Genomic DNA, 26,761 nt, shown 5'->3' with positions numbered 1-26,761 from the left:
TAGTTTCATGTTCATTTCACTGCACGTTGTACCCGTGTAACTGTGTGCGTGACCAGTGACGTGCGCTGAGCTTCATGGCTGGTGACTCCTTCAGAGTGACATTTACAAATCTATGGACCCCGAAGAGTCGCTTATTCCCTATTCAATTGGCACATGCGCACTCATGACTGGTTATGTTTCATTGGCACATGCGCACTCATGACTGGTTATGTTTCATATCTCATTCTTTACACACACAGACAGGTAAGGCGCAGGTTTGGATAAGAAAGAACAGAGAGAGAGAGCTGAGCACGCGCATTTGCTCCTCCCTCTCGACGTGTTCTAAACTTGACTTTGCGATTCCACAATTCAAACTCATTCAATACAAATGAAAGTACAGAGAAGTGTATAAAAAACGGAATTCAATTTTGACCTTAATTGAAATATTTAGATGCTTAATTCTGATTTTATATTTTATTCTGATGCTTTAATCAATTTTAATACTTGACTTAACTGTGCAACAAAAGGATAACAAGAAAAGCAAAAGAATATTTAAGGTCAAAATTTAGTTTTTTAAATATTGGATTTTTTTTTTGTTAGTCTGATCTCATTTTTTATTAAATTGAAAACCGTTTATGCTCTTACCTTTATTTGTAAATGAAGTCCATGCGCCTACCCTTCTCCACGAAAATCTCCGTCACTTTCCTGTAAATGTCCACCTTATTTTCCTTTATTTTTCAAAGTCTTAATCTTCCATTTTGCAGTCAATCGGAACAAAAAATAAAAACAAACGGCCCGCTGCAGTGCACGTGACTTTCTGATGTCGCTAACTTATCGGCGCCTGCACCTGTTGAGCTCACATGCGCCCCCTTCAGGGCGCCGCGATACTGTCTGCCTCACGCTGTGCCTTTTCACTGCGGTTTTGTGTCTGATCAGTAAGACTAAATCTGTCACACACATTCATTAAAGATATTAGCCAGACTAGAAAGTCAGGGTGTGTAATAAACGTGTCTGCAATCCTCATCCAGAGAGACAGCGACAGGCACGCGCCAATCAACCCCGTCAGTGTGTGCGGGAGAGCGCAGTCCGAGGTTCGGTTGTCTCGTCGCTGTCGCTCGCTTTTCTCCGCTGTATTTGATCAGGAAATGCGCACATTAAGCGATTCTGACTATAAAAATGATCACAATTATTGGCATCACACAGAAAACAAACGTATAGCACAGAGCAGTGGACACATTGATTTTATGTTATCATTGTTAGTTTTTTGACTTTTTGCCTCCCTGATGTTAAGTGTAAATGTTAATAATTAATTGTTCTGTTCACATGCTTAGTCTAACGGTAAATAAAAGCTTCAGAAGGAGTGCCGTGTTTTATTCTCGTGAGTCTCGTTTGATTTCTTAACCTCAGGCCCATATTCCCAATGTCTGCCTGCTGCAGTCCGCTGCACATTGAAGAGCTCATTACTGAACCCGAACATTTCATTCAGAGTTTAAAATGTGGCTCTCGTTCTCATGGGTGGGTGGCTTGTTGACTTGTTTCAAACCTGGTTGGTTTTGTCAAACTTGATTTGCTTGTATGGAATGTTATTTGATTTTAATAAAATTAATAAAATGTTAAAAAAAGATGTGATTTGAAAAAGAGTTCAAAGATTGAGGGAAACTGACTTTAGAAAACATGAATAACATATTATTATAACAAACAGTTTTTGTTATAACAATGCAAGATGCAAAGTACAAGTAATAAAAGGCATTCTTTAATTTTTTGAACTTTTTCCATTTTCTTTACTTTCATTATGGCTACAGACAGTCTTTCAGATGTCGTCATAGCCATTATGAAGATTCTTTTACTGAAAAGGGGGGGCTTCTGGGCCAAGTAGGTGACCCTTCATAGATCATTGGGCCTTGGAGCCTCCAATCTGCAGAAAAAAGATGAGATGATGTGAATGTCCTATAGAATTACACAAGATTCTATGTAATATATTCTTATTGTCAATGATCTTCTTCTTTCGGCTGATCCTGTTAGGGGTTACCACAGCCAATCATCTTCTTCCATGTCTTCCTGTCCTCGTCATCTTTCTCTGTCACACCCACCACCTCAGCACAACCATAAACCTCCCCTTAGGCCTTCCTCTTCTCCTTTTGCCTAGCAGCTCTATTCTTAGCATCCTTCTCCCATTATACTCATCGTCTCCTCTCTGCACATGTCCAAACCAACGCCATCTCGCCTCTCTGACTTTCTCTTCCAACTGTCCAACTTGAGCTGACCCTCTAATGTCCTCATTTCTAATCCTGTCCATCCTCGTCACACCCAATGCAAATCTTAGCATCTTTAACTCTGCCACCTCCAGCTCAGTCTCCTGTGCCACCGTGTCCAGCCCATATAACACAGCTAGTCTCACCACCGTCCTGTAGACCTTCCCTTTCACTCTTGCTGATACCCGTCTGTCACAGATCACTCCTGACACTCTTATCCACCATCCTTGTACTCTCTTCTTCACTTCTCTTCCACACTCCCCGTACTTTTTTTTTATACTCAATTAATTACAATTTGGACCCAATGGTCTAGAAACTGATAAGGTTTTTGATAAAACAGACATGATGCTTTACACAGACATACTGAATTGTAACATCTGAACTGTCAGAACTTGATTCAGATAATAGTTAAGCAAAGCAATTATGACAATTTAGTTTATAGCCTATGAGGACTTCAATTTGTACCTAATAAAAAGATAGATAGATAGATAGATAGATAGATAGATAGATAGATAGATAGATAGATAGATAGATAGATAGATAGATAGATAGATATCTGGACAGAGACAACTTTTTTCTCATTATGGTTCTGTACATCACCACAATGAATTTGAAATGAAACAACTCAGATGCGGTTGAAGTGCAGACTTTCAGCTTTAATTCAGTGGGTGAACAAAACAATTGCATAAAAATGTGAGGCAACTAAAGCTTTTTTGAACACAAAACGTGCGAGGCCTGTTAGGACTTCCGCTACTCATCCACACTGTGATGGGAGTGCCTGCCTGACAAACTAGCTAGCGATGAGCACAGTGGGCACCAGAGGACCAAAGAGAAATGGAACAAAAACCAGCATGAAATTAAACAATTTGTTACAAAATGCAAAAGACAGAAAAGAAAACATAAATTACCTAGAACATCTGAAAAAGCTGACAGTTTCTCGTTTTATGGGGGAAAATGGTTGCCACCATGTAATGCCCACTGGCACGCGCCCATGACAAAGCCATGATACACATTTGTGCTTGGGCCCTGCCTGGAGCTCGACTTCAGCATTCAACTAAGGCCTAAAAATCAAAGTCCGCCTTTCTCCAAACTCAATGTGACCTTCAGACTATACGTACTGTGAAATCAAATACTCAAAAGTAAGAAAGTAATCCAAAGAGACAGGAAAAGGACCATCAAACCGCGAGCCAACAAAACCAAAACAAAGTTCCTTTATAATTTAAAGCTTTTATTAGCTGAAGAAGTAAACAATAGGAAACCTACAAAAGTAACAGAAAACAATCCACGAGTCATTAATCAAAAAGTCCTCACAGGTGGCGCAGTGGTAGTGCTGCTGCTTTGCAGTAAGAAGACTGTGGAAGATTGTGGGTTCGCTTCCCGGTTCCTCCCTGTGTGGATAGCACTTTGAGTACTGAGAACAGCGCTATATAAATGTAATGAATTATTATTATTATTATTAAAAAGCTTTAATCAGGAGCCAAAGTCCAAAAAGAAGGACTTACATGAAAAGTCTGGGAGATTCACAATCCGGTCTGAACAGGAATGACCCCAATAACGATCCCATGAGGAACCCAAACCCTGAATAAATGGGCTTAGAGTGGTCCCTCAGCTATGACAGCAGGCTCCACACACCAGACACTACAGCTGGGGCCCAAAGGTCTGAGAAGGACCCGAGTGTTGGTGTTCACCACGTCTGCTGCTTCGGGGTCTTTAGATCTTTGTGTTCAGATGTTTCTCTGGTCCACTGAAGTAGAATGACAAGCAGATCAGAAGTTTCAAAGGCTTTGATTGACGATGACATGAAGTTCATGTAAAGAGTCCAGATTTGCAGTGTTGGCCCTTCTTTCTTTGTCAAGACCCCTGCAATTCACCCTGGCAGGCTGGCAATCAACTTCTGGGCCCAATCCTGACTGATGGCAGACGCCCATTCATACAGAATCAGAATTGGTGGCTTTTTGTTTCTCCACCTGCCTCTCAATGGGATGAAGGTCTGCGGAGTTTCCTGGCTATGGACCCCATATTTTGATGTTTTGTTCCCCAAGCCACTCAGTTCTCACTTTGGCCTTATGACCTGCTGCTCCGTCATGTTGGTCACCAAACTGTTCTTGGATGGTTGGCAGAAGTTGCTCTCGGTTGATGTTTTGGTCCCATTCTTCATTCCTGGCTGTGTTCTTCAGTCAAATTGTGAGTGAGCCCACCACCTTGGCTGACATGAATGGTCTCAGGATGCTTTACTGTTGGCCTGACACCGGACTGATGGCAGCGCCGCTCACCTTTTCTTTTTCCTGGATGCCCCAATCAATCAGAAAGAGAATTCATCAGAGACGATGACTTGACCCCAGCAGTTCTCAGCGGTCCAATCCCAGAATATCAGACTGTCCCTGATATTTTTCTTGGCTTCTTTACTGCCCTTCTTGATGCCCACCAGGCCATCATCAACAAGTCTTCTCCTCACTCCCACCTGCCTGCTGCCATTCCTGAGCAAGCTCTGTACTGGTGGTGCCACTCCTGATCCCAAGCTATGAATAAAGAATGGCACCAAAACTTCCTCTGAGAGCAACTTCTTTCAACCATCCAAGAACAGTTTGGTGGCCAACATGATGGAGCACCGGGCCATAAGGCCAAAGTGACAACTGAGTGGCTCGGGGGACAAAACATCAAAATTTGGGGTCCATGGCCAGGAAACTCCCCAGATCGTAATGCCATTGAAAAGGTGGGTGGGCAAACAAAAACACACCAATTCTTATGATGTAAGAATGGGTGGCTGCCATCACTCAGGATTGGTCCCACAAGTTGATTGCCAGCCTGCCAGGGCGAATTGCAGGGGTCTTGACAAAGAAAGAAGGGCCAACACTGCAAATATGGACTCTGTGCCACATAAACTGAATGCCATCATCAATCAAAGGCTTTGAAACGTCTGATCTGCTTGTCATTCTACTTCAGTGGACCAGAGAAACATCTGACACAAAGATCTAAAGACCCTGAAGCAGCAGACGTGGTGAACACCAACACTCGGGTCCTTCTCAGACCTTTGGGCCCTGACTGTATGGAACAAAACCCAAATGACGTTATGTCAGACAGCTGGTAGGCCCGAGGCCCCATCAGGCAGCCTGAGATCCCGTGACGTGTGACATTGCAGGCGTCGGGTTTGCTTCGTTGGACGTGGCTTATGATGGAATGCTGGGTATTGAGATCAGGTGTGCCCGGCTTGCCTTATGCATCCCATCATATCCAAAGGGTGTAATAATAAAATAGAATTTACAGAAGTGTCACCACTTGAACTTGTTATTACTATATTTTTAGGTATAAGAACATTTTGAGTTTACATAAATTGAAACGTATGAAGTTCAATGTTCATATTTCACTTTTGCACGACCAGTCACGTTCCTACAGTAAATAGGCTTTCATATGAAACCCCGATGTAGACTTAGCGATTCAGTGTATAAATACATTTTGTTTATGGGGTCTTGCTTGGCGTCTGCACAGAATTATTGTAGACGGGCAGGAGATGAATTTTCAAAAACGATTGAACTTCTCCCCTCTCAGCTCCTGCTGCTTTCTGTTTTGCCGTTGCTTCAGGTACCTGCTTGCCGTGTCTTGTGGATGTGGTGCCCGTGAAGAATGAAGAAGGCGCCGTTATTATGTTCATACTGAACTTTCAAGATCTTCACCCCAGTTCAGGAAGAAAGGGAGGCCTGCGGCACCGAATGCACCAAAGCTGGATCAGAGCAGGTGAGCCAGCCAGTCAGCATCAGGGAGGACTCGGACCTTTCAGCCAACACCTCAGGATTATCTCGGACTTTGAACCTCATTGTAGCCGAGGCTGTCTTGGTGTCCGTGCTGATTGCTGCGCCTTTTATGTAAACTCAGCAGGGCAGATCTCCGTAATACAAAACTAGAACAACAAAACACGAGGAATCGGCTCCATAATTTGGATGAAATAATTCACGTTGTTCTAAAATATAAAAGTGCCAGGCTGCAGCTCCTGCTCATTTGAATGCACTGTGCAGTATGTGAGAACACAGGTTACAATACAATAGACCTTATGTTCACAAAGAACTCTGGGACGGGCGCGAAGTGTGCATTAGCATTTAATGGAGTGTCATTTTCGTTTTTTGGGAATTTTGCTGTATTTGTTCTTCAGATTGCGTGATGTTACCTGTAGGCTTAGTGTCTGGTCCAAGAGCAGCACCGGGTGACATTAGACTGTGAAGTCAACTTTGGACTTTGTGCCTTTTTAAAATGTCCTTGAAGGCCTCGCTGCATCACAGGAGCCGTCTTAGCAGAGAGAAATCTCACGTCAGTACTCAGTGACAAGACGCAAGCACAGGACAACGCGGGCGGTCCGTTGGTATCCAGTGGATCCAGGAGGTGGGCTGATGGGTGGTCCTTGGCCGGGGTGGAAGTCGAAGTCTGCAGAGAGGAAATGGACTTGCGACTCTCAGTGCCCACCTCATGGCCTTGTGAAGATGTCCCCGTAGAGAAGGCAGAAAGACACAAAGCGTTCGGAAAAGGTTGGATATATCAGTTCTGCTGAGTGTTCTGTACTCGAGTCTGACCCAGGGGTCTCCTACGGCAGTCCTGGTGGGCCACAGTGGCTTTTCATTCCAACCCTTTTCTTAATTAGTGACCCGTTTTTCCTGCTAATTTAACTCCTTTTCCTGTCATTTTATTTGACTTGTTTTTTTAAGGTTTATTTCCTGGAATTTCTTCCTCGTTCCTCTGAATCGCTTCACGTCTTTCCTTAAACAGAATTGAAATGTGAGGTGAGGGAGCCCACAGAAGACCACCTAAGTCAGGGCCTCAAATCCAACTTAACGAGGTTCTGATTCTTGTTAATTAAACTCGTTCTCTAATTCCTCGGGTGGAGTGGTGGCTCTGAGGTTAGGGATCTGCACTGGCAATCGGAAGGCTGCTGGTTTGAATCCTGTAAACCAGGGGTGTCCTGGTGGGCCGCAGGTTTTCATTCTCACTCTTTTCCTAATCAGGTTTCACTGCTCATTAACTCCTTTACCCTTCATTTTAATAGCCCTGCTTTTAAGGATTCAGTCCTCTGAGTCTGCTGTGGGCTGGCACCCTGCCCGGGGTTTGTTTCCTGCCTTGCACCCTGTGTTGGCGGGGATTGGCACCAGCAGACCCCCGTGACCCTGTAGATAGGATATAGCGGGTTGGATACTGGATGGATGGGTCCTCCGAGTTGATTCTTTTTCTTCATTAACTGACAGCCAGACAGAAATGAGACGTGAAACGAGCCAACAGGTGAGCAGCTAAACTGCAACGTCCAACTTTCACTCCAACCAGTTTCTTAATGAGAAGCCGATTCTCGCTGTTAATTAAAGCCGTTATTTAATTCCATGGCTTGTTGCTGCTCTCGTTCTGCCACAGCAGACATTTCCAAAGCTGTTCATTTTTCTGTTTCTTTCTAACAACATCCTCAAAATGTTTTGGTGACCTGAGAGATCAACCTTACCGAGACCCTCACCTTTCGTTATTTTCAGGTGAGCTGCTCATGTGGCGGCTCATTTTGGGTCTCATTATTGTTTGGCTGCTAATTAAGGAAACAGTGAAGGGGCCTGAGTCACGTTAACTAAAAGTAAAGCAAAAGAAGTTAATTAGCTGCAGAAACGGGTCACTAATGAAGAAGAGGGTTAGAATGAAAACCTGCAGCCACTGCGGCCCTCCATGACCAGAGTTGGGGACCCCGGCTTTAAACACCAGAAGTGACTCTCCTCCATTGGGCTGGTCCTTAAAATGCAGTTGCTCCGTTAATCCTCATCCAGCCCTGCAAATGGGCCCTGCAACCTGGAGGCAGAAACCATTGAGTTGGTGGCAGGATTGGCACTCCTGCCACCGTAAACAAACCTCCCACTGTTCCACTCCATCTGAACTAGCATGGCGCTGAGGTGGCACTCGGGTCCTAATCTGGGATCCTGAGTTGGTTTGTCATGATGGTGGGTGCAGCAATGCACTGTATCAGCGTGGGCTCCTAACTCGTTCTTTAATTCCTTGGCGTGTCGCTGCTCTCATTGTGCCACAGCAGACATGTCCGACGTCGTGGATTTTCTCTTTTCTTAGATCAGATCAACATTCATGAGGCCTTCACCTTTCTTTATTTTCAGATATTGTGTGATGGTCACAGTTTGCTGGTCGTGTTTTGTATCTCGTGATTGTTTGGCTGCTAATTAAGGAGAAAGAAACAATTAAGGGGCGGAGTCTTCAAGAACAAGTCAATTAAAATGAATTCAAAAGAAGTGAATTAGCAGCAAAAACAGGTCACTAATGAAGAAAATGGTTAGAATGAAAACCTGCAACCACTGCGGCCCTCCAGGACCAGAGTTGGGGACCCCAGCTGTAAACACCAGAAGTGACTCTCCTCCATTGGGCCGGTCCTTAAAATGCAGTTGCTCCGTTAATCCTCATCCAGCCCTGTAAGTGGGCCCTGCAACCTGGAGGGAGAAACCAGGGAGTTGGTGGCAGGATTGGCACTCCTGCCACCGTAAACAAACCTGCCACTGTTCTACTCCATCTGAACTAGCATGGCGCTGAGGTGGCACTCGGGTCCTAATCTGGGATCCTGAGTTGGTTTGTCATGATGGTGGGTGCAGCAATGCGCTGTATCAGCGTGGGCTCCTAACTCGTTCTTTAATTCCTTGGCGTGTCGCTGCTCTCATTGTGCCACAGCAGACATGTCCGACGTCGTGGATTTTCTCTTTTCTAAGAGCACTGCGGACCTGAGCAGATCGACATTCCCCAGACCCTCGTCTTTCTTTATTTTCAGATATTGTATGATGGTCACCAGTTGTTTTGGCTCATTTTGAATCTCGTGATTGTTTGGCTGCTAATTAAGGAGAAAGAAACAATTAAGGGGGCGGAGTCTTCAAGAGTAAGTCAATTAAAATGAATGCAAAAGGAATTAATTAGCAGCAAGAACGGGTCCCTCATTAAGAAGAGGGTTAGAATGCAAACCTGCAGCCACTGCGGCCCACCAGGACCGGAGTCTGAGACCGCTGGTCTGATCCATCTTCCTTGTTGAACGCTTATTAAAGATCAAATTAAACTGCAATGCATGATTTACTCATTAAGCAGATTTAATTGAGCTGGTCAAGCATGAATGGAGCAGATATAAGCAGACCTGGCTGTCCAAAAAGTCCTCTCCGCTATGAATTTCGTCGTAAGGGTAGAATGTTTAAATCCAGGATATAAAATAAAAGAGCTGCTTTACACCTCCAGAGACCAATCCTCTAATGGTGGCACCAAGCTCTTATCGAGGGCCACCTTTCTGTCTCTTGATGGTCTGACGTTGTTTCTCCTTCTTTGTAGCACAAATGAAGCAGCCATGGTGGGTGCCAGTAAAGAGTCGATTGACCGGACATTAACTCTCATTGGCCATTTATTGTTAAACTCGCGTGTAAAAGAACATTAGCCCACCTGAGCTGGAGCCCACGACTACCAGACACAAAGAAATAAAGATAACCAGGAGTGACGTAGCTAACGGAATTGGCCTTCTTCACTGTGGACATGGCCCGGTCATTGAGCTTCTCAGCTGTTTTAGAGTATAAAACATGTTGGCCATAATTATATCTGACAAGCATTTGAAAGGGTCCTGTTCATTAACTGCCCGATGTTCATGTCCCTCGAGACCCCTGCATTACTCTCATTGCTGATTCGTGAGTCCGTCTCTCCACAACATCTAAGTCTTTCATGCCTTCTTCACCAGGACAGAGCAGATGCATGAGGCTGAAGCTGCCGTCCCTGAGATCAGCGACACTGCGACGAACTTCCTTCCCCAAGGAGTCGTTTGATGGAGTCGTCGTTGATTATTTACAGGTGAGTGGGAACAGAGATAAACGTGTAGGAGCCTCTCTACATCCAGGTCATTGGGCAGAAACTGGGGACACCGCTGTCACAAACGCCGTAAATGAGTTCAGAAGCATTAGTTATAACTTGGGGTTAAATCAATCAATATTGACTGCTGTGAGTCTTGTCATTAGCGTCAAGAGCTTTAATGGCAATTAGTTCATCTGGAATGTGCTGCGTCTTTCAAAATCTGCCACTGTAGTGGTGAACTTCTTGGACTTTTAGAAAACAAAATGTCAATTTCACAAGCCTGTCTCTTCTGGCTTTCTTGATTTCTCTCTTGCTTTTGGCAGGCATTGCATATTTCATTAACTTAAACGTTATCATTGGTTTCTTTGGCAGCCCAGCAGTAGTGAAATGCCTCTTAAAGAATTTAGGATCCCCTCCAAGGAGAGCTGCACTCAGTCAGAAACGCAGGCTTTGATCGAGCAGGACTGTCCTCCAAATCCATTAAGCCACTCCTCCCCAAAGCGCACCCCAAACAGACTGGACCCCGATGGGCCCTTCACTCTGGGCAGCCTAACTCAAGGACGGTCCCGGGACAGCATGCGCAGCCTAAGACGCGCTTCGTCCCTCGATGACATCGACGCCATCAGGAACTTCTGGGATGGACAGACAAGGGAATCGCCGCCCAAAGGAGGTAAACATGAGAGATTAACACCGATTGACAGTCTTTGTACAGGAAACAAAAATGTCTGTCCTGAGAGGTGAGTCCAACACTTCAAACAACACAACGTCACTCACGGGACAGGGAGCTGTGACGGGACAAAAACTGAAATGTGAATGATAGATATGACAGGATCCTCGAGTCTATCTATCTATCTATCTATCTATCTAATCCTGCCAACTACGCTATCTATCTAATCCTGCCAACTATGCTATCTATCTATCTAATCCTGCCAACTACGCTATGTATCTATCTATCTAATCCTGCCAACTACGCTATCTAACCCTGCCAAGTATGCTATGTATCTAATCCTGCCAACTATGCTATCTATCTATCTAATCCTGCCAACTATGCTATGTACCTATCTATTTATTTATTCCTGCCAACTATGCTATCTATCTAACCCTGCCAAGTATGCTATCTATCTATCTAATCCTGCCAACTACGCTATCTATCTAATCCTGCCAACCACACTATGTATCTATCTATCTATCTATCTATCTAATCCTGCCAACTACGCTATGTATCTATCTATATAATCCTGCCAACTACGCTATGTATCTATCTATCTAATCCTGCCAACTACTCTATGTATCTGTCTATCTAATCCTGCCAACTACTCTATGTATCTATCTATCTAATCCTGCCAACTACGCTATCTAATCCTGCCAACCACGCTATGTATCTATCTATCTATCTAATCCTGCCAACTATGCTATGTATCTATCTATCTATCTAATCCTGCCAACTACTCTATGTATCTATCTAATCCTGCCAACTACGCTATGTATCTATCTATCTAATCCTGCCAACTATGCTATCTATCTAACCCTGCCAAGTATGCTATCTATCTATCTAATCCTGCCAACTATGCTTTTTATCTATCGAATCCTGCCAACTACGCTATGTATCTATCTATCTAATCCTGCCAACTATGCTATCTATCTAACCCTGCCAAGTATGCTATCTATCTAATCCTGCAAACTAAACTATCTAATCCTGCCAACTACGCTATGTATCTATCTATCTAATCCTGCCAACTACGCTGTTTATCTATCTATCTATCTAATCCTGCCAACTACACTATCTATCTAACCCTGCCAAGTATGTTATGTATCTATCTATCTAATCCTGCAAACTAAACTATCTATTTATCTACCTATTTAATCCTGCTGACTATGCTATTTATCCACCTAGCTACTTAATCCTGCTGTCTACGCTATCTATCTATTTAATCCTGCTGACTACACTATTTATCCACCTATCTATCTATCTATCTGTCTGTCTTTCTCCTTAATGTGCTGTTGAGTTCTCCTCTTTGCTCTAAGACAGTGCAGATGCCTTCATAAACTGTATGACTGAGTAATTCTATAATTAACGAGTTTAGTTGACCCTTAGCACAGATTTCTGCTGCAGTTGTTATTTAGTTCTTTTCATATTCAGCGTCTTCTTCATTTTCTTTTCTTCTCTGTGTTTTAAGCCTCATTTCGGTGAAACGTCTCTTTTTGTTCCGTCTTAGGCGACTCCAAAGCATTCAAGCCAAGCCTGTTGAATTCGACGTCGGACTCGGACTTGGTGCGATATCGGACCATCACCAAAATCCCTCAGATCACACTGAACTTTGGAGAGTTTGGCTCTGACAAGCTGCACTCTCCGTCCCCCACGGAGATTGAGATCATCGCCCCTAGTAAAGTGAAGGACCGCACCCAGAACGTCACAGAGAAGGTGACTCAGGTAAGACATCGTGGCCGACGTGGCATCGACTGAAGAGCGCGATGCCGGTGAGCAGATCAGACGTGAATCGAGTCGAGTGCACAGACGAGTGTCTTCATCCTCCTTTAACTTTATGTAACTTTCATTTGAAATGTTTTTTGCTTATCCTTGCAGTCTTTTTGAAATGGAGATGAGTTCACAGCCCATAGATTGAGCCTTGGAAATGTTCACATCATTTGCTTTGTCAGCACTCAAGCTAAAATAAGTTGTGTCTAACGAATATAATTAGATGTAAAAGTTCAAGGACACAAGCAGCATATTCATATTTCAGTTCTTTGTGTCCTGAGAGATTCTGCACAATCCAAGACCTCAAATTAAACTAACGTGAAGAGACACACAGAGATATCTTCATCATTACGGCCGTTAATTACGTGAGTACGTCAGTCCTAGTCGGTGGTGTGCTGTGTTAATGGATACAAATAAACGTCACCACCTGAAATGTCACTTAAGAGTGCAGTTTTATCAAGTGGCCCCTCAAAATATCGGAACTCAGACTGTTAACATGAAGACCATTTAGACAGTCCTTTATTACGAGTATTTCTATTTAATGTTGGATTTAAAGGTCCATCAGTACCAGCAGATGTCACACTAAGTCATCTCAAAGCCATAACTGCGCTGATGAGTTTGTGTTATTAATCTGAGGAAGAGTCGAGTCAAGTGAGCGTCATACCAGTGGCTTACCATTCAGTCGCACCAAAGGACACGTCCCCGGGCCACAGTGGAATACGTGATGGCAAATATGAGGAGATAGAAGAAGAGGGTGAGGACTTGCAGGATAATAAGGAACAACGACAACGTCGACATTGAGAAGAGCAGGCAGGGAGGACAGAAGAAACGCAAAGGAATGAGATGAGGATGAGGATGAGGGGGGTGACTGCCGTCGTTCACTCTCACTGTGGTGGTCTGCAGACTGCGGTGGAGGGATCTGTTGTATGGACTTGAGCTCAGACACCAAAGAGTAGTGCAGCTGGCGAGGGCACTTTGAGTGGCACCCCTGTAACATCTGGTGAAGAGGGGGCAGAAAGTGGAGTCAGCACCTGCAGAAGGTACTGATACTCTACGTCAGGTCCTCTGCCAGGTGAACATCGAGGAATTGTGTGTGTGTGACACGAAGTGGTCTCTTGTTTCATATTACATCTTAAACAGCCCATGTATTTATTGGAATATCTCAGGTCATATTCTACTTGTTAATTGGTAAATAGTTTTAAGTAGCCACCCCCTGCGGCTCCACCCACGTAGAACTGGCACAGGACAGCGAGGAGGATCCCAGCCGGCCCCCCACTCCTGATGGCCCGCAGCCTCTGCCTTGGATTAGCGTGAATATATCACTCCTGCAAGTGAATTATGATCCTTAGTGAAGAGAGAGAAGTCGCAAAATCAACCGGAATGTTCCAGAAAATTCTAGAAAAAAAAACGATCTGTGAAGTCTTCCTCTCGTAGATAGATAGATAGATAGATAGATAGATAGATAGATAGATAGATAGATAGATAGATAGATAGACAGAGTGAAGGCACTATATAAATGATAGACTGACAGACAGACGTTGGAGTTTGTATACACAGCTCAAAAAATGAAAGGCACCCTTTATAATGAGAGTAGAGCGTCAAGTCAGTGACACTTGGGGGCTGTTGATCAGGTCAGTGAGGTAGCAGGGGGGGCTTGTTCATCAGTTTCAGGGGCACTAGGGGGGGCAACAATGAGACGACCCCCAAAACAGGAATGAATGCTTTAACAGCTGGAGGTAGGCCACTGACATTTTCCCTCCTCATCTGTTTCGTCTACGCTCAGTGTCACTACTGGTAGTATGAGGTGGGCCATACCTGGACCCTACAGAGCTGGCACAGGTGGCCCAACTTCTACATCAATACGTGGCATTGTCAGATGGTCTGCTGTGTCTCACAGTCTCAAGGGCATGGAGGAGGTTCCTCTAGGAGAGCTGGACAGGGCGCCTCGTAGAAGGTCCTTAACCCATCAGCAGGACCTACCAGAGGAACAGGATAAGCACTGGCAGAGCATCCAAAATGACCTCCGGCAGGCAGGCAGGCCACTGGTGTGAATGTCTCTGACATCTCAAACAATCAGAAACAGACTTCATGAGGGTGGCTTGAAGGCCCAACAATGTCCTCTAGTGGGCACCGTGGAGCTCGATTGGCATTTGCCATAAACTACCAGAATTGGTGCCCTGTGCTTTTCACAGATGAGAGCAGGTTCACCCTGAGCCCATGTAACAGATGTGAAAGGGTCTGGAGAAGCCGTGGAGAACGTTATGCTGCCTGTGACATCGTTTGATGGGGGGGGTCAGTGATGATCTGGGGGGGGGGGGTATCCATGGAGGGGATGCACAGACCTCTACAGGTGAGACAACGGTGGGCACCTTGACTATCAGGATGGACTCCTTGGACCCGTTGGCAGACCCTATGCTGGTTCATCCTGCTGCACGACGGTGCCAGGCCTGATGTGGCGAGAGGATGAAGGTAGTTGATACCGCTGACTGCCCCCTCGCCCCACCACACTCACTCGCCTGACCCCTCTGGGTGGGACATTAGGTTTCGGTCCATCTGACGCCTCAGTCTGTCCAGTAGCACAGTGATGCCCTGGTACAGGTCTGGGAGGAGACCACCAGGACATCATCTGTCGTCTCTTTAGGACATTGGGGGGGGGGGGCATACAAACTACTGGGGGTACGATTTGTAGTTTCGGCCTCATTTGTTCCCTTTGTCTTTGAGTTCAGCCCTCTCTCTGTCGGTTCATCATCTTCATTTCCATCCTCTCGTTCCTCACACGTCACCATATCAGCCCACCATAGCAGTAGAGATGGCCGGCAGGAGATCTCGTGTGTTGTCTGAGTCGGCCTTTTATTTTTTTGTACAGTTTATACAGAGATGTCTTTTGCTATAAAAGCTGCCTTATGTTTCATTGAACAGGTTTTTTCGATGGTGACATTTATTGTGTAAAGTTTGTGGTATAAAATAAAAATGAAGGGGATTAGACAACAAGGCCCAGTACAGTGCAGTACAGCAGATCGGTGTACACAGGAGGTGCCAACGGCCCTTTGGCACATGTCTTAACTTCGGGTGATGTCTTTGTAATTATCACTTAACTCGCTGAAATACCCGGCATTTCCCGGGAAGAAAATAAAGTTTTTATTTTTAATTGTTTGAGTATTATGGTGTTGTACCGTGTTAGCCATTAGGAATGTGGAGAAAAGCCAAGCAAAACGACCCCTTTTACTGGCTAACTAAAAAGATTACAATATGCCAGCTTTCGAGGCGACTCAGGCCCCTTCTTCAGGCGAGATGGAATCAGGGCCTGAGTCGCCTCGAAAGCTGGCATATTGTAATCTTTTTAGTTAGCCAATAAAAGGGGTCATTTTGCTTGGCTTTTCTCTAATTGTTTGAGAAAATTATAATAAAAAAACAACTTGACAGATTAATTTTTGTTTTCTGGTGTAGTAATAAGTTTTTACATGCAGAATTTTTGATAATAATAATAATTCTTTACATTTCTATAGCGCCTTTCTCACTACTCGAAGCGCTCTCCACACACGGAGGACCCGGGAAGCGAACCCACAATCTCCTCAGCACTAGCACTGCGCCACCTGTCGGGATAATGAATTAAAAAGACGTCAATTACATTAAAATTATTATTAAGTTGATTTAATTCTATTACCACTACAACATTGTTACAAGAAGAATAAATATAGTTAACAAAAACAAACAAACAACACTACGGATTTTTCCTGATAAAACTGTCGGTTGCTTTTACGGAGCGCAGCAGAATCGTTCCGAGTGTCTGGTAACAGACGAGCCGCCGAGATCGCGACAGTCCGCTTTATAGATCAGATTGTGGCTAATTGTTGCAGACGCGTTCATTGGAAGGTGCTTTGTGGAATAAAAACTCTTTATTTTACTTACTGTACAGCAGGGATGTGCAAAGTCATTCCTGGAGGGCCGCAGTGGCTGCAGGCTTTTGTTCCAACCCAATTGCTTAACCCTTTGCAGTCGTATTTAATTTTCAACGTCACGCTACATTAGTTGTAATTAATTATTGAAAAAACGCCAATAATTACAGCAGTTATTTTTTTCAAGCACGTAGGAATAACACAGGCCACTTTTCTTGACCAGGCGACTGTGCAAATCGGTCAGAAACTTGCAGGGCCACCAGTGGTGGCCTGACGACCTATAGCGCACTTTTTACTAAGGCCAGTTTTCTGGCCTAACGACCGCAAAGGGTTAATAAGAAGCACTAATTGCTCTAGAAACACTTCTGCTTCATTTTAGTTATCTCCCTCGTTAAGATTTTGAACCCTTATTGCTTATTTAAGTCTTAAACAGCTGCATTCTCCGTTTTTAATTGCTCCTTATTAGCAATAAGATGCAAATGACAAAAGAAACCAGCAGTTATCCATTTTGCTTGTTACCCTTTACACCTGTGTGTATTTATCATGCACTATTTGGTTTAATTAAATACTTGGAAGGAAAGAGAAGACAAAAAAGTCAAAGATTGAGAATTACCCATCCGTTTTACACTTCAAAATATTTGGATATCTTTAGAATGGAAAAAAAAATCTAGGATTTGAGAATGACTTGACATAGCAGAGTTAAAGCACTAAAAAGCCATGAAATGTAATTATTGGCAAGGATTGTTTTCTAATTAAACAACTGGGTTGGAATAAAAACCCGCGGCCACTGCGGCCCTCCAGGAATGGCTTTGCACACCCCTGCTGTACAGTATATGCTTCTATTGTGGACTGTATCGCTGTGTCTGGCGCCCCCTTGTGGTTACTAAACGTCAACTGGATGAGAACAGACATGCAAGAGCGCAGGATCGTGACAGTCGGCTTTAGAAGGAAGATTCGGGTCTTGTGCGATTAACTAAGAGGACAAAGAAGAAATTCTGAGAGATTTGCACAGCTGCTTGTCACCTTCTGAGATCAAATTTATTTTCAGTGATTACGTGTGAGTCTCTGACATGTGATGCATTTGCAATTCATTATTTTTTAATTAACTAGCTGAAATACCCAGCGTTGCCCGGTAGGGAAATAAAGTGTTTTTGTTTAATTGTTGAAGAAAAAAATATAATAAAAAAAACCCACAATTTTTAAAATAAAAATAAATGAACAAACAATGAAGACTCACCGATGTGTTTGTCTTGCGGTCTTGTATGTTTCTTATCATCCAGCTGACGCTCGTAACGATCAACTCGATTGAATTTCAAAAGCAACAGGTGGGTGAGGGGGCGGCGCTCAGACATAAAGAATACAGGCAGTCACCTCCAGTTCGCCCCCTGGTGGTCGTTCTGAGTGTCAACTGGATGATCACAGGCATACAAGACCGCAAGATCACCGAGTAGGGTCTGGCTGCAGACCGTGCACGCTCAGCCACTGACGTCAGATGCACGCTTTTGGGATCACCCCCACCCTACCCAGAAGGGCTGATTTCACCCTGCAGTATTTTTAGTCGACCATTGAGAAACATGTGTACCAAGTTTCATGAAAATCACTCCAGCCGTTCGGACGTGATGCTGGAACACGTTGACTTTTACGTATATACACTAGGGGGGCTTTGCCCCCTCCTGGTTTCACTCGCCCACCCCCGGGCGGGCACTACACGCTATGCACTTCACGGATCTGCCGCTCGCGTGTTGGGAAGCGGATGTTCAGTTTAAACAGATTGTTATTCTCATGGTGAATTGTTACATATGTATGAGAGACCTAACTATTTTACATTACCGCGAACAATTAATCAAAGTAGAAAATAGTAAAATGGAATAAATTGAAAGAAAATTATGTTTCATGTTGCGTTAGAGGTATTTGTTGATTGATATGATTTTGTTCTGTTTGGCTTTGAAATTAACACGCAAATACTTTATAAACTTACAATTTTGCTGTAAAACTTCAGTAATAAGAGTTTAATGAATGAACTGTTCGTCAATATCATATTGAATTTTGATTCCGTGTTTGGACTTTCATCGTGACGACGCCACGTATAACTGCCCGGGAGTGAATTTCGTTTCTTTTTCTCTAATAAATAAAACGACTTTTTCAAATGTTTGTCTCAAATGACTCAAACAACAGCCCACCGTAACAAAGCAGTCTGCTAAAACACAGGAGGTGAGTGAATCCACAAAGAGCGCGACATGAAGAAAAACGAGATGAAGGTCCGTCGGCCCCCCGTCTTCTCCCGTGTCTGCCTGGTTGGGTGATTTCTCTGCCGCTCAGCTTCTCTACCCCCCTCTTTGTTTGTGGTGGTGTCTTCTGTGGCTAAAAGACCACCAAGCTTGCCCCCCCCCCCCCCCAGCGCACTGTTAGCCCCCCTGTAGGCGGTCTTCTCCCTAACTCTCTCCGCAGTGGCACCACGGCCTGACCTGTACCACCTATAGGGTGGTCCAGATCTAATTGTGCAGTTTTCATTACGCTAGAACTTATTAAGTTTATTGCTTAGAGAATTCACGGCGCCCGCCCTGCACAGAGAGATTTCACCTCAAATTCTTTTTGTTGCCGATAGATGGCAGCACCTGCCCAGCATTCCATAATGGCGGGGAGACGGGTGTCAGTCGAGCAGTTGCACAATCAGATCTGGACCACCCTGTATACCCAGTAGAAGGCATCTGCTGCCATCCGCTGGCCGACAAGATTTGTGCAGTCCTCCGTCTCTCACCCAGGCACCCTCTGAGTATTGATAGCAGGGTGCCAGTCTGATCAGCAGGGCATCACGTTGACAGTTGACCAGACTGTACAGAACTGAAGGCCTGTGCATAACAGCAGTAAAGAGTTTAAAGTCGGCTTCTGTTACTGCTGCGTGTTGTCTTTGAGGTTCACACAATGGAAGTGTTGTCCTTTTGTCATGCGGTTCATTTGTTAATTTACACAAACGTTACTCATTCTGTCAAAGCACATTCTCACAGTCCTGAACACAAACACAGCCACCCTGTGCAGAATGTCCCCATTATCTCATTCTTTCGGTCTTCACCCAGTGCTCATGTTGAACGACTGGCACATCGAGAGCTTCACCTCCTGACTCGGCTCCTTCTTCTCCACTCCAGATCAGTACAGCGCTCGCCTCCCCAATGCCGAGATACTTCAACTCCTCCACTTGAGGCGGTAACTCGCCTCCCACTCAGAGAGGACAGTCTGCCATGTTGACCTCCCTCAGGTAAATGGGTATTGATCGCCCATCAGCTTCCTGTCCGTCGGGATCAGGGGCTCCTCAAAGTGTTCCTCCTACCGTCCGACTGCATGCACAGCCCGAGTCAGCGAATCTCCACTCCTACTGAGGACAGCCATTGTGAAGCCCTGCCTTCCACTTCTGAGGTTTACAAGAACCTCTTTGAGCCGATCGGTGGTCACTCGCCAAGGGTCCCACACTCAGGTGGTGTAGAATGTGAATTCAAATCATCAATGCTGTGTTATGGCTTGATGACAGGTAAGTGACATTATTTCTGATGTTTGTCACTTGATAAGAAGTGAAGTCCAGTAAAGTTATTGTGGCCCCGTGTCTTAATTGTTATGTAAATGGACTTCCCAAAGTACAGTGCTGACCCAAAGGTCTGAGAAGGACCCGAATGTTGGTGTTCACCAAGTCTGCTGCTTCAGTATCTTTAGATCTTCGTGTCAGATGTTCCTCTGGTCCACTGAAGTAGAATGACAAGAAGTTCAGAAGTTTCAAAGGCTTTGATTGACGATGACGTGAAGTTTATGTTAAGAGTCCATATTTGCAGTGTTGGCCCTTCTTTCTTTTCCTGTAATTCACCCCGGCAGGCTGGCAATGAAATTCTGCGCCCAATCCTGACTGATGGCCGTCACCCATTCTTACGTCATCAGAATTGGTGGGTTTGTGTTTGTCCAACCGCCTTCTCAATGGCATTAAAGGTCTGAGGAGTTTCCTGGTCATGGACCACAAATTTGAATGTTTTGTCCTTCGAGCCCCTCAGTTGTCACTTTTGCCTTCTGCCCCGTCATGTTGGTCACCAAACTGTTCTTGGATGGTTGGCAGAAGTTGCTCCTTGTTGATGTTTTGGTGCTATTCTTTATTCAGGGCTGTGTTCTTAGGCCAAATTGTGACTGAGAAGCAACCCCACGTGACATGAATGGTCTCAGGATGGTTTACTGTTGGCATCACGCAGGACTGATGGGAGTGCTGCTCACCTTCTCTTCTCTGAACAATCAGAAAGGATATTCATCAGAGACGATGACTTGACCCCAGCAGTCCTCAGCAGTCCAATCCCAGAATATCAGTCTGTCCCTGAGGTTTTTCTTGGCTTCTTTGCTGCCCTTCTTGATGCCCACCAGGCCATCCTGCCAAAGTGTTCACCTCACTCCCACCTGTCTTCTGCCACTCCTTCCTGGTGCCCGCAGCTGAATCCACTTTAGGAGACGCTCCTGGCGCTTGCTGGACTCTCTTGGATGCCCTGACACCTTCTTCACCTCTCTATAGTAACTCCATCAGCGTGACAGAGTGACCTCCGGCCTCGTCCTCACTGACACTCTCACCTGTGTGATCACTGAAGTGACGTCAGCAGGTCCTTTGGTGACAGGGCTGACATGCAGTGTTTTTTTTTGGGCTGAAGTTCATTTTGATGGCAAAGAGAGACTTTGGAGTTCATTGCCATTCATCTGCTCACTCATCACAACATTCTGGAGTCGATGCAAAGTGGCATCATCCATCCATTTTCCAACCCGCTGAATCCGAACACAGGGTCACGGGGGTCTGCTGGAGCCAATCCCAGCCAACACAGGGCACAAGGCAGGAACCAATCCCGGGCAGGGTGCCAACCCACCGCAGGACACACACAAACACACCCACACACCAAGCACACACTAGGGCCAATTTAGAATCGCCAATCCACCTGACCTGCATGTCTTTGGACTGTGGGAGGAAACCCACGCAGACACGGGGAGAACATGCAAACTCCACGCAGGGAGGACCCGGGAAGTGAACCCAGGACTCCTTGCGAGGCTACCACTGTGCCACCGTGCACCGTGTTTCACCAAGTGGCATCATACTTGGTGAAAATTCATATTTGTGTCATCGTCCAGACCTTTGGCCACGACTGTATGATCTCATGCCTGGACCCCAGTCGCCCCCCAGTACAATTCTGAACTGGCCAGTGCGGCTGTGTGATGCCCTACCTCTGGCTGGTTCCTACCCTTCCCCCAGTGCTACTGGCACAGGCTCCAGCGAGTTGGTTTAAGGTGATTTCATTGGCTGTTATTCTGCTCATGCCAAGCCTCTCCGATGCCCAGTGCCCCAGTGGCATGATCACACTGTATAAAATGGGGCTTTTTAAAGATCGCTTTGTGCTTCTTTCTCCAGATTTGCAGTAATGGCAGGCACCCATGAGAAGGCCTTTCAGCAGAGTCGCGGTGCCAGGGTACGCAGGCGACCCTCAGTTAATGTCGGACCCTCAGCCTTGTGGATTATTTTTCAGTCTTTCTTTAGACTGGATGAGCATTTTACCTCCCCTCTCAAGACTCCAAACCCTGTCAGATGCCATCTAGAAAAGGCCCTGGCACCTTTACCAATGTAGAGCGGACTGTGAACCTTTAGGGAAGGCCCAGTTTACGGCTGACTGTTCAGCTGCCATGTCTGCCCCCTGCATGCTTCTCCGGGTCGAGTTTGCTCTTGAATGACGTTGCCCGCGCTCTGCATGTTCATGCGTTACTCAGGGTGGAGGGCAGGGTGGTCTGAGGGTGGGCGGATCTTCACTGCCGGCTTCCATCTCCTCCCTGATCCGTCGAGGTCTGACTTGTCACATTCCCACTCTGAACCATGAGCATCAAACAAAAGCTGAAACCGGTGAGTAGGACTTTCCTTCTTCCTCCTCCTGCTTTTGACTTCATTACGGGGTGCCACGTGTTTACTTTGCCAGCCTTGGTGGTCGATGCTGCTGCAGCATGGCACATAAAAAATGTCGAGGCGTGCGATGATCAGGTTACACATTGAACTTTTAAACAATGTGCAGATCTTTTTTCATCTGTCTCGTTCTTTTCTTTCTCTGTTGTCCTCTTTCTTGACTCATTTGTCTGTCCTTTAAGTGTCATTGTTTGTGGGACTTGTCCCTCCATTATCATCATCATCATCGTCGTTGTCACCTCTTTCTCCTTTCAGTCCTCTGTCCATCTGTTTGTCTGTCCACACATCCCCATTCTTCCTTCTTTCCTTCCTCTCATTTATCTTTTCTTGACGCTGTGTCGATTATTAACACAAGGTGACAGAGGGGGGTGACGTGACTCTGAGGGGTTTGGGGATTTCTGTCACACAAGATGGTAAAGGCAGGCTTTGTGTTATATGAACACGGATTACCGGGATCTCAATGTTTTAAGATGTTCTTGAAACATTCCTGACAAAACGTATCAGAAGTGCGACTCTTATTATTATGTTGGGTCTCTGCCCGCAGATATTTATTGTCACATACATTTGAAACCGCCTTCCTCTGAGTGATGTCATTTTAACGACGTCACACACACACACCTCAGATATCAGTGGTGACTCTTACACATCCCAGTGCTTTACTTGACATTCCTTCATATGACAAACCCTAACTACTGAAACACACAACTAACTCTCCGCTCTGAAATGGTGCACAGCCCGGGTGCCAGCTGTGTTCAGGGTGGCACTGCAGGGGGCTTCATGCCAACTTTACCTGCTGGCCCGCTCTCCTCCCTCTCTGTTTTGTGGCTGTGCTTCTGAAATCCTCTCCGTTGTCAGCCCCCTCAGAACGGGAGGATTTATGATGTGCCAGCACTACGACTGACTGGCAGTCCATGGAGCCGTGCTAATTACATGAAGGCAGAAATGTTCAAAATCCAATAAAATAATTTACATCACTCTTAGTAACCGTTGTCACTAAGGGCAGACAGAGGAGGGAAGGTCAGGGATAGAATTAGCTCCCAAAATAGGGCAGGCAGCGCGTCTGTAGCTCTGCACGTTTCCAGTTGCTTCCCATTCTTTTAATTACTAAAATAAAAATACGATTGAAGTCCAAGTGGGTGGTAACAGTTGTGAATTGTGAACGGCTGTGTGTCGGGCATGAGTTTGGGAAGGTTATGTTTTAACTCAGGGCTGACTTCACGATCTGAAAATGCTGTTAAAAGGTCCGGTGCCAGACATCGTCTCAGATGATCTAGTGGTGTAAGGCACTGGGAGAGCACTGGGAGAGCTGGACATCACCGCCTGTGCCCCTACTGTGCATCTGGTTCAGGGCTCCTGCCAACTGGTGCTGGAATAAGGAGGCCAATGGGAACCTGCCCTGGTAGGGATGGCAGAGGGAGAGCTGGGAAAAAAAGCAACCCGTTCATGCCATGTTAATGTAGAAGAGGCCCTGTAACTGCTGCTGAGACCCTTTGGCTGGGCATGGGGTTCACAGGGCACAGGGTTCACAGGGCGCGGGGTTCACAGGGCATGGGGTTCACAGGGCATGAGGTTCACAGGGCACAAGGTTCACAGGGCATGGGGTTCACAGGGCACGAGGACCAACTTTTTATTTTAGTCTGGTGCCTCATTCGTTGTGTTTTATGCCTCCAAAGTCCTGTAATTTGATTTTTTTTGTCTTTAATTGTAATAAAACCTTTTTTTTTCATTTTATTTTTAGTATTTTAGTTTCTTTGCCATTTTTTAGGTTTGGTGATCGGAAAAGTGCACCCCCACAGGCCACTATATACTGTACAGCCAATATCTCCTCTGAATACAAAATCCTAAGCCTAAAAGTGCAACGATTTTATGTCACGTTTTTTGTCACGCTTTAAATCACACTTATTTTAAAACCTACATATTTATGTGTCTGGTGTCGTTCTTTTCAGAATTCATCGAACTTTAATGTGAAGTTGTTAGATTTTCAGATTCTTTGTTACACTCATTCTTATTTGTTACATTCATTCTTCTTATTCTTTGTTAAACTCGTTTTTCTTATTCTTTGTTAAACTCGTTCTTATTATTTGTTACATTTATTATTCTTATTTTTTAAATTCGTTCTTATTATTTGTTACATTCGTTCTTCTTATTCTTTGTTAAACTCATTCTTATTATTTGTTACATTTATTATTCTTATTTTTTAAATTCTTTCCTATTATTTGTTACATTCGTTCTTCTTATTCTTTGTTAAACTCATTCTTATTATTTGTTACATTTATTATTCTTATTTTTTAAATTCTTTCTTATTATTTGTTACATTTGTTCTTCTTAGTCTTTGTTACATTATGCCCAGGGGTTGTTCCTGCCTTGTGCCCTCTGCTTGCTGGGTTAGGCTTCAGTGTCCCTGCCCAGGGTCAGAAAGTGACGTGACATTAACAGTATGAGGTTGTCAGTCACAGCAGAGTCACCCGCTGCCATCTGAACTCGTTTTAGAGGAGCAGCTGCATGTGGGCCTTAACTTGTTCAGAATTTCAGTTGTTCTGTAATATGAAGAATTTACTTGAAATGCATTAACACGAGTCTCAATATACTTGCAGTTTTAACTGATTTTTGTAAATGTACTTGTAGTTTATGAATTGTGCCTTATTCTCCCAATACAGTTCTTTTCATTCCGATGACACCAAAGACATTCCACACGTGTGGTGCGTCTCGCCGCCTAATCCCACAGGGCGTGTCTCATTCTTGGCGTCCCATCAGGGGTGTCATTCCTGGACGGTCATTTCACCAATCATCTTCAAAGTTGTAGAATAAGGTCGCCATGCGCTCAGGCTCACTGTGTCACATTGTTTCATGACACTTAAGAAAAATCAGCTTACCTTTGGGATTTAAACCACGACAGAAATTGTCTTTCCAAACTTTTGAATTCATTTTTGTGAAAAACACAGGAATTGTCCTTGTTTTTCTTCAAGCAAAGGATTTTACAAGTCTCATTGTGAATTTCCTGATTCATATTGGCAGAGGCCGACTTGAAATCAGCTTTAGGGAAAGTGAATTGCTGTCCTGGATGACATCTTTGATGTGGCTACAGGGACAACTCCATCCCAATGACACCAAACTGAACAGGAAAGCAGTCCATCACAGAGTGCACTCATCTGGGTACAGAGTCAGGTCTCCAGTGAGCATCCGCTCCATGAACTGGGGGTGCCTTTGTAAACTGGACAGCTCACCAGCTCCACACTGATGGTGTCTGTGATGGAGGAGCTCTGGAGTTGAGAGCTGAAACTCAACACTGAGCCACCACAGCAGAAGAAGAACGAGGAGCAGCACTCACCCACATGGGAATTAAATGACACAAAACAACTTCACTTGATATCACTTGCTTACAAACTTGGGAAATATTGATTCAGAAAAAAGAAAGCATAATGACCTAAAAAGGAGAAGGTCAGATAGCAAAAGACAAATTGACCGAAGTTCCTGGAGAAACGAAATCTTAGGGCCACTGAATCTCAGCCAGAGTCTGTCGTTGCGTGAAATTGCACTGCTCTGATAAACTGAGATACTATGAGTTTAGATGGGGCCTTCTACTGTAAAGTACAGGAAGGATAAGTGAGTAAATGATGACATAGATAGATAGATAGATAGATAGATAGATAGATAGATAGATAGATAGATAGATAGATAGATAGATAGGGTGAAAGGCACTATATAATAGATAGATAGATAGGGTGAAAGGCACTATATAATAGATAGATAGATAGATAGATAGATAGATAGATAGATAGATAGATAGATAGATAGATAGATAGATAGGAAAGGCACTATACTGTATACTGTAATAAATAGATAGATAGATAGATAGATAGATAGATAGATAGATAGATAGATAGATAGATAGATAGATAGATAGATAGATAGATAGTGTAGTCGGCAGGATTAGATAGATAGATAGATAGATAGATAGTGCTAATTTTATTTAGGAAAATATTTTCTTTCGAGGAAACTGGTGCTCTGTTGTCAGGCCCCTCAAATGTCAGCAGCAAGCGAGGTAACAACAGTTAACACCTCACCTAAATGATGGGACGTTTCTGGATTTATTGTTGTTCTTGTGTGGTTTGAGGTATGGTCTAATGCAGGGGTCTCAGACTCCAGTCCTGGTGGGCCACAGTGGCTGCAGGTTTTCATTCTAACCATCTTCTTAATTAGTGACCAGTTTTTGCTCTTAATTCACTTCTTTTGAATTATTTTTAATTGACTTGTTCTTGAAGACTCTGACTCCTGAATTGTTTCTTTCTCCTTAATTAGCAGCCAAACAATAATGAGATCCAAAACACGACCAGCAAACTGTGACCATCATACAATATCTGAAAATAAAGAAAGACGA

The 26,761-nt window shown here is 44.5% G+C and overlaps 1 protein-coding gene across 1 annotated transcript in view; it reads left to right on the top strand.

Annotated features, from left to right (window-relative positions):
- Positions 1 to 26,761, top strand: part of kcnh6a (potassium voltage-gated channel, subfamily H (eag-related), member 6a) — a 70,399-nt gene that overhangs the window by 21,442 nt on the left and 22,196 nt on the right. The window contains exons 3-6 of the mRNA XM_028818391.2: positions 5,811 to 5,963; positions 9,949 to 10,058; positions 10,431 to 10,728; positions 12,275 to 12,489. Of these exons, the coding sequence (XP_028674224.2) occupies positions 5,811 to 5,963; positions 9,949 to 10,058; positions 10,431 to 10,728; positions 12,275 to 12,489 (776 nt within the window). The remainder of the gene's footprint in view (positions 1 to 5,810; positions 5,964 to 9,948; positions 10,059 to 10,430; positions 10,729 to 12,274; positions 12,490 to 26,761) is intronic.

This window comes from Erpetoichthys calabaricus, chromosome 14 (genome assembly GCF_900747795.2).
Source record: "Erpetoichthys calabaricus chromosome 14, fErpCal1.3, whole genome shotgun sequence".
Taxonomy (NCBI): domain Eukaryota; kingdom Metazoa; phylum Chordata; class Cladistia; order Polypteriformes; family Polypteridae; genus Erpetoichthys; species Erpetoichthys calabaricus.
The sequence above is the reverse complement of the archived record's forward strand: the minus strand, read 5'-3'. Positions and strand labels throughout refer to the sequence as shown.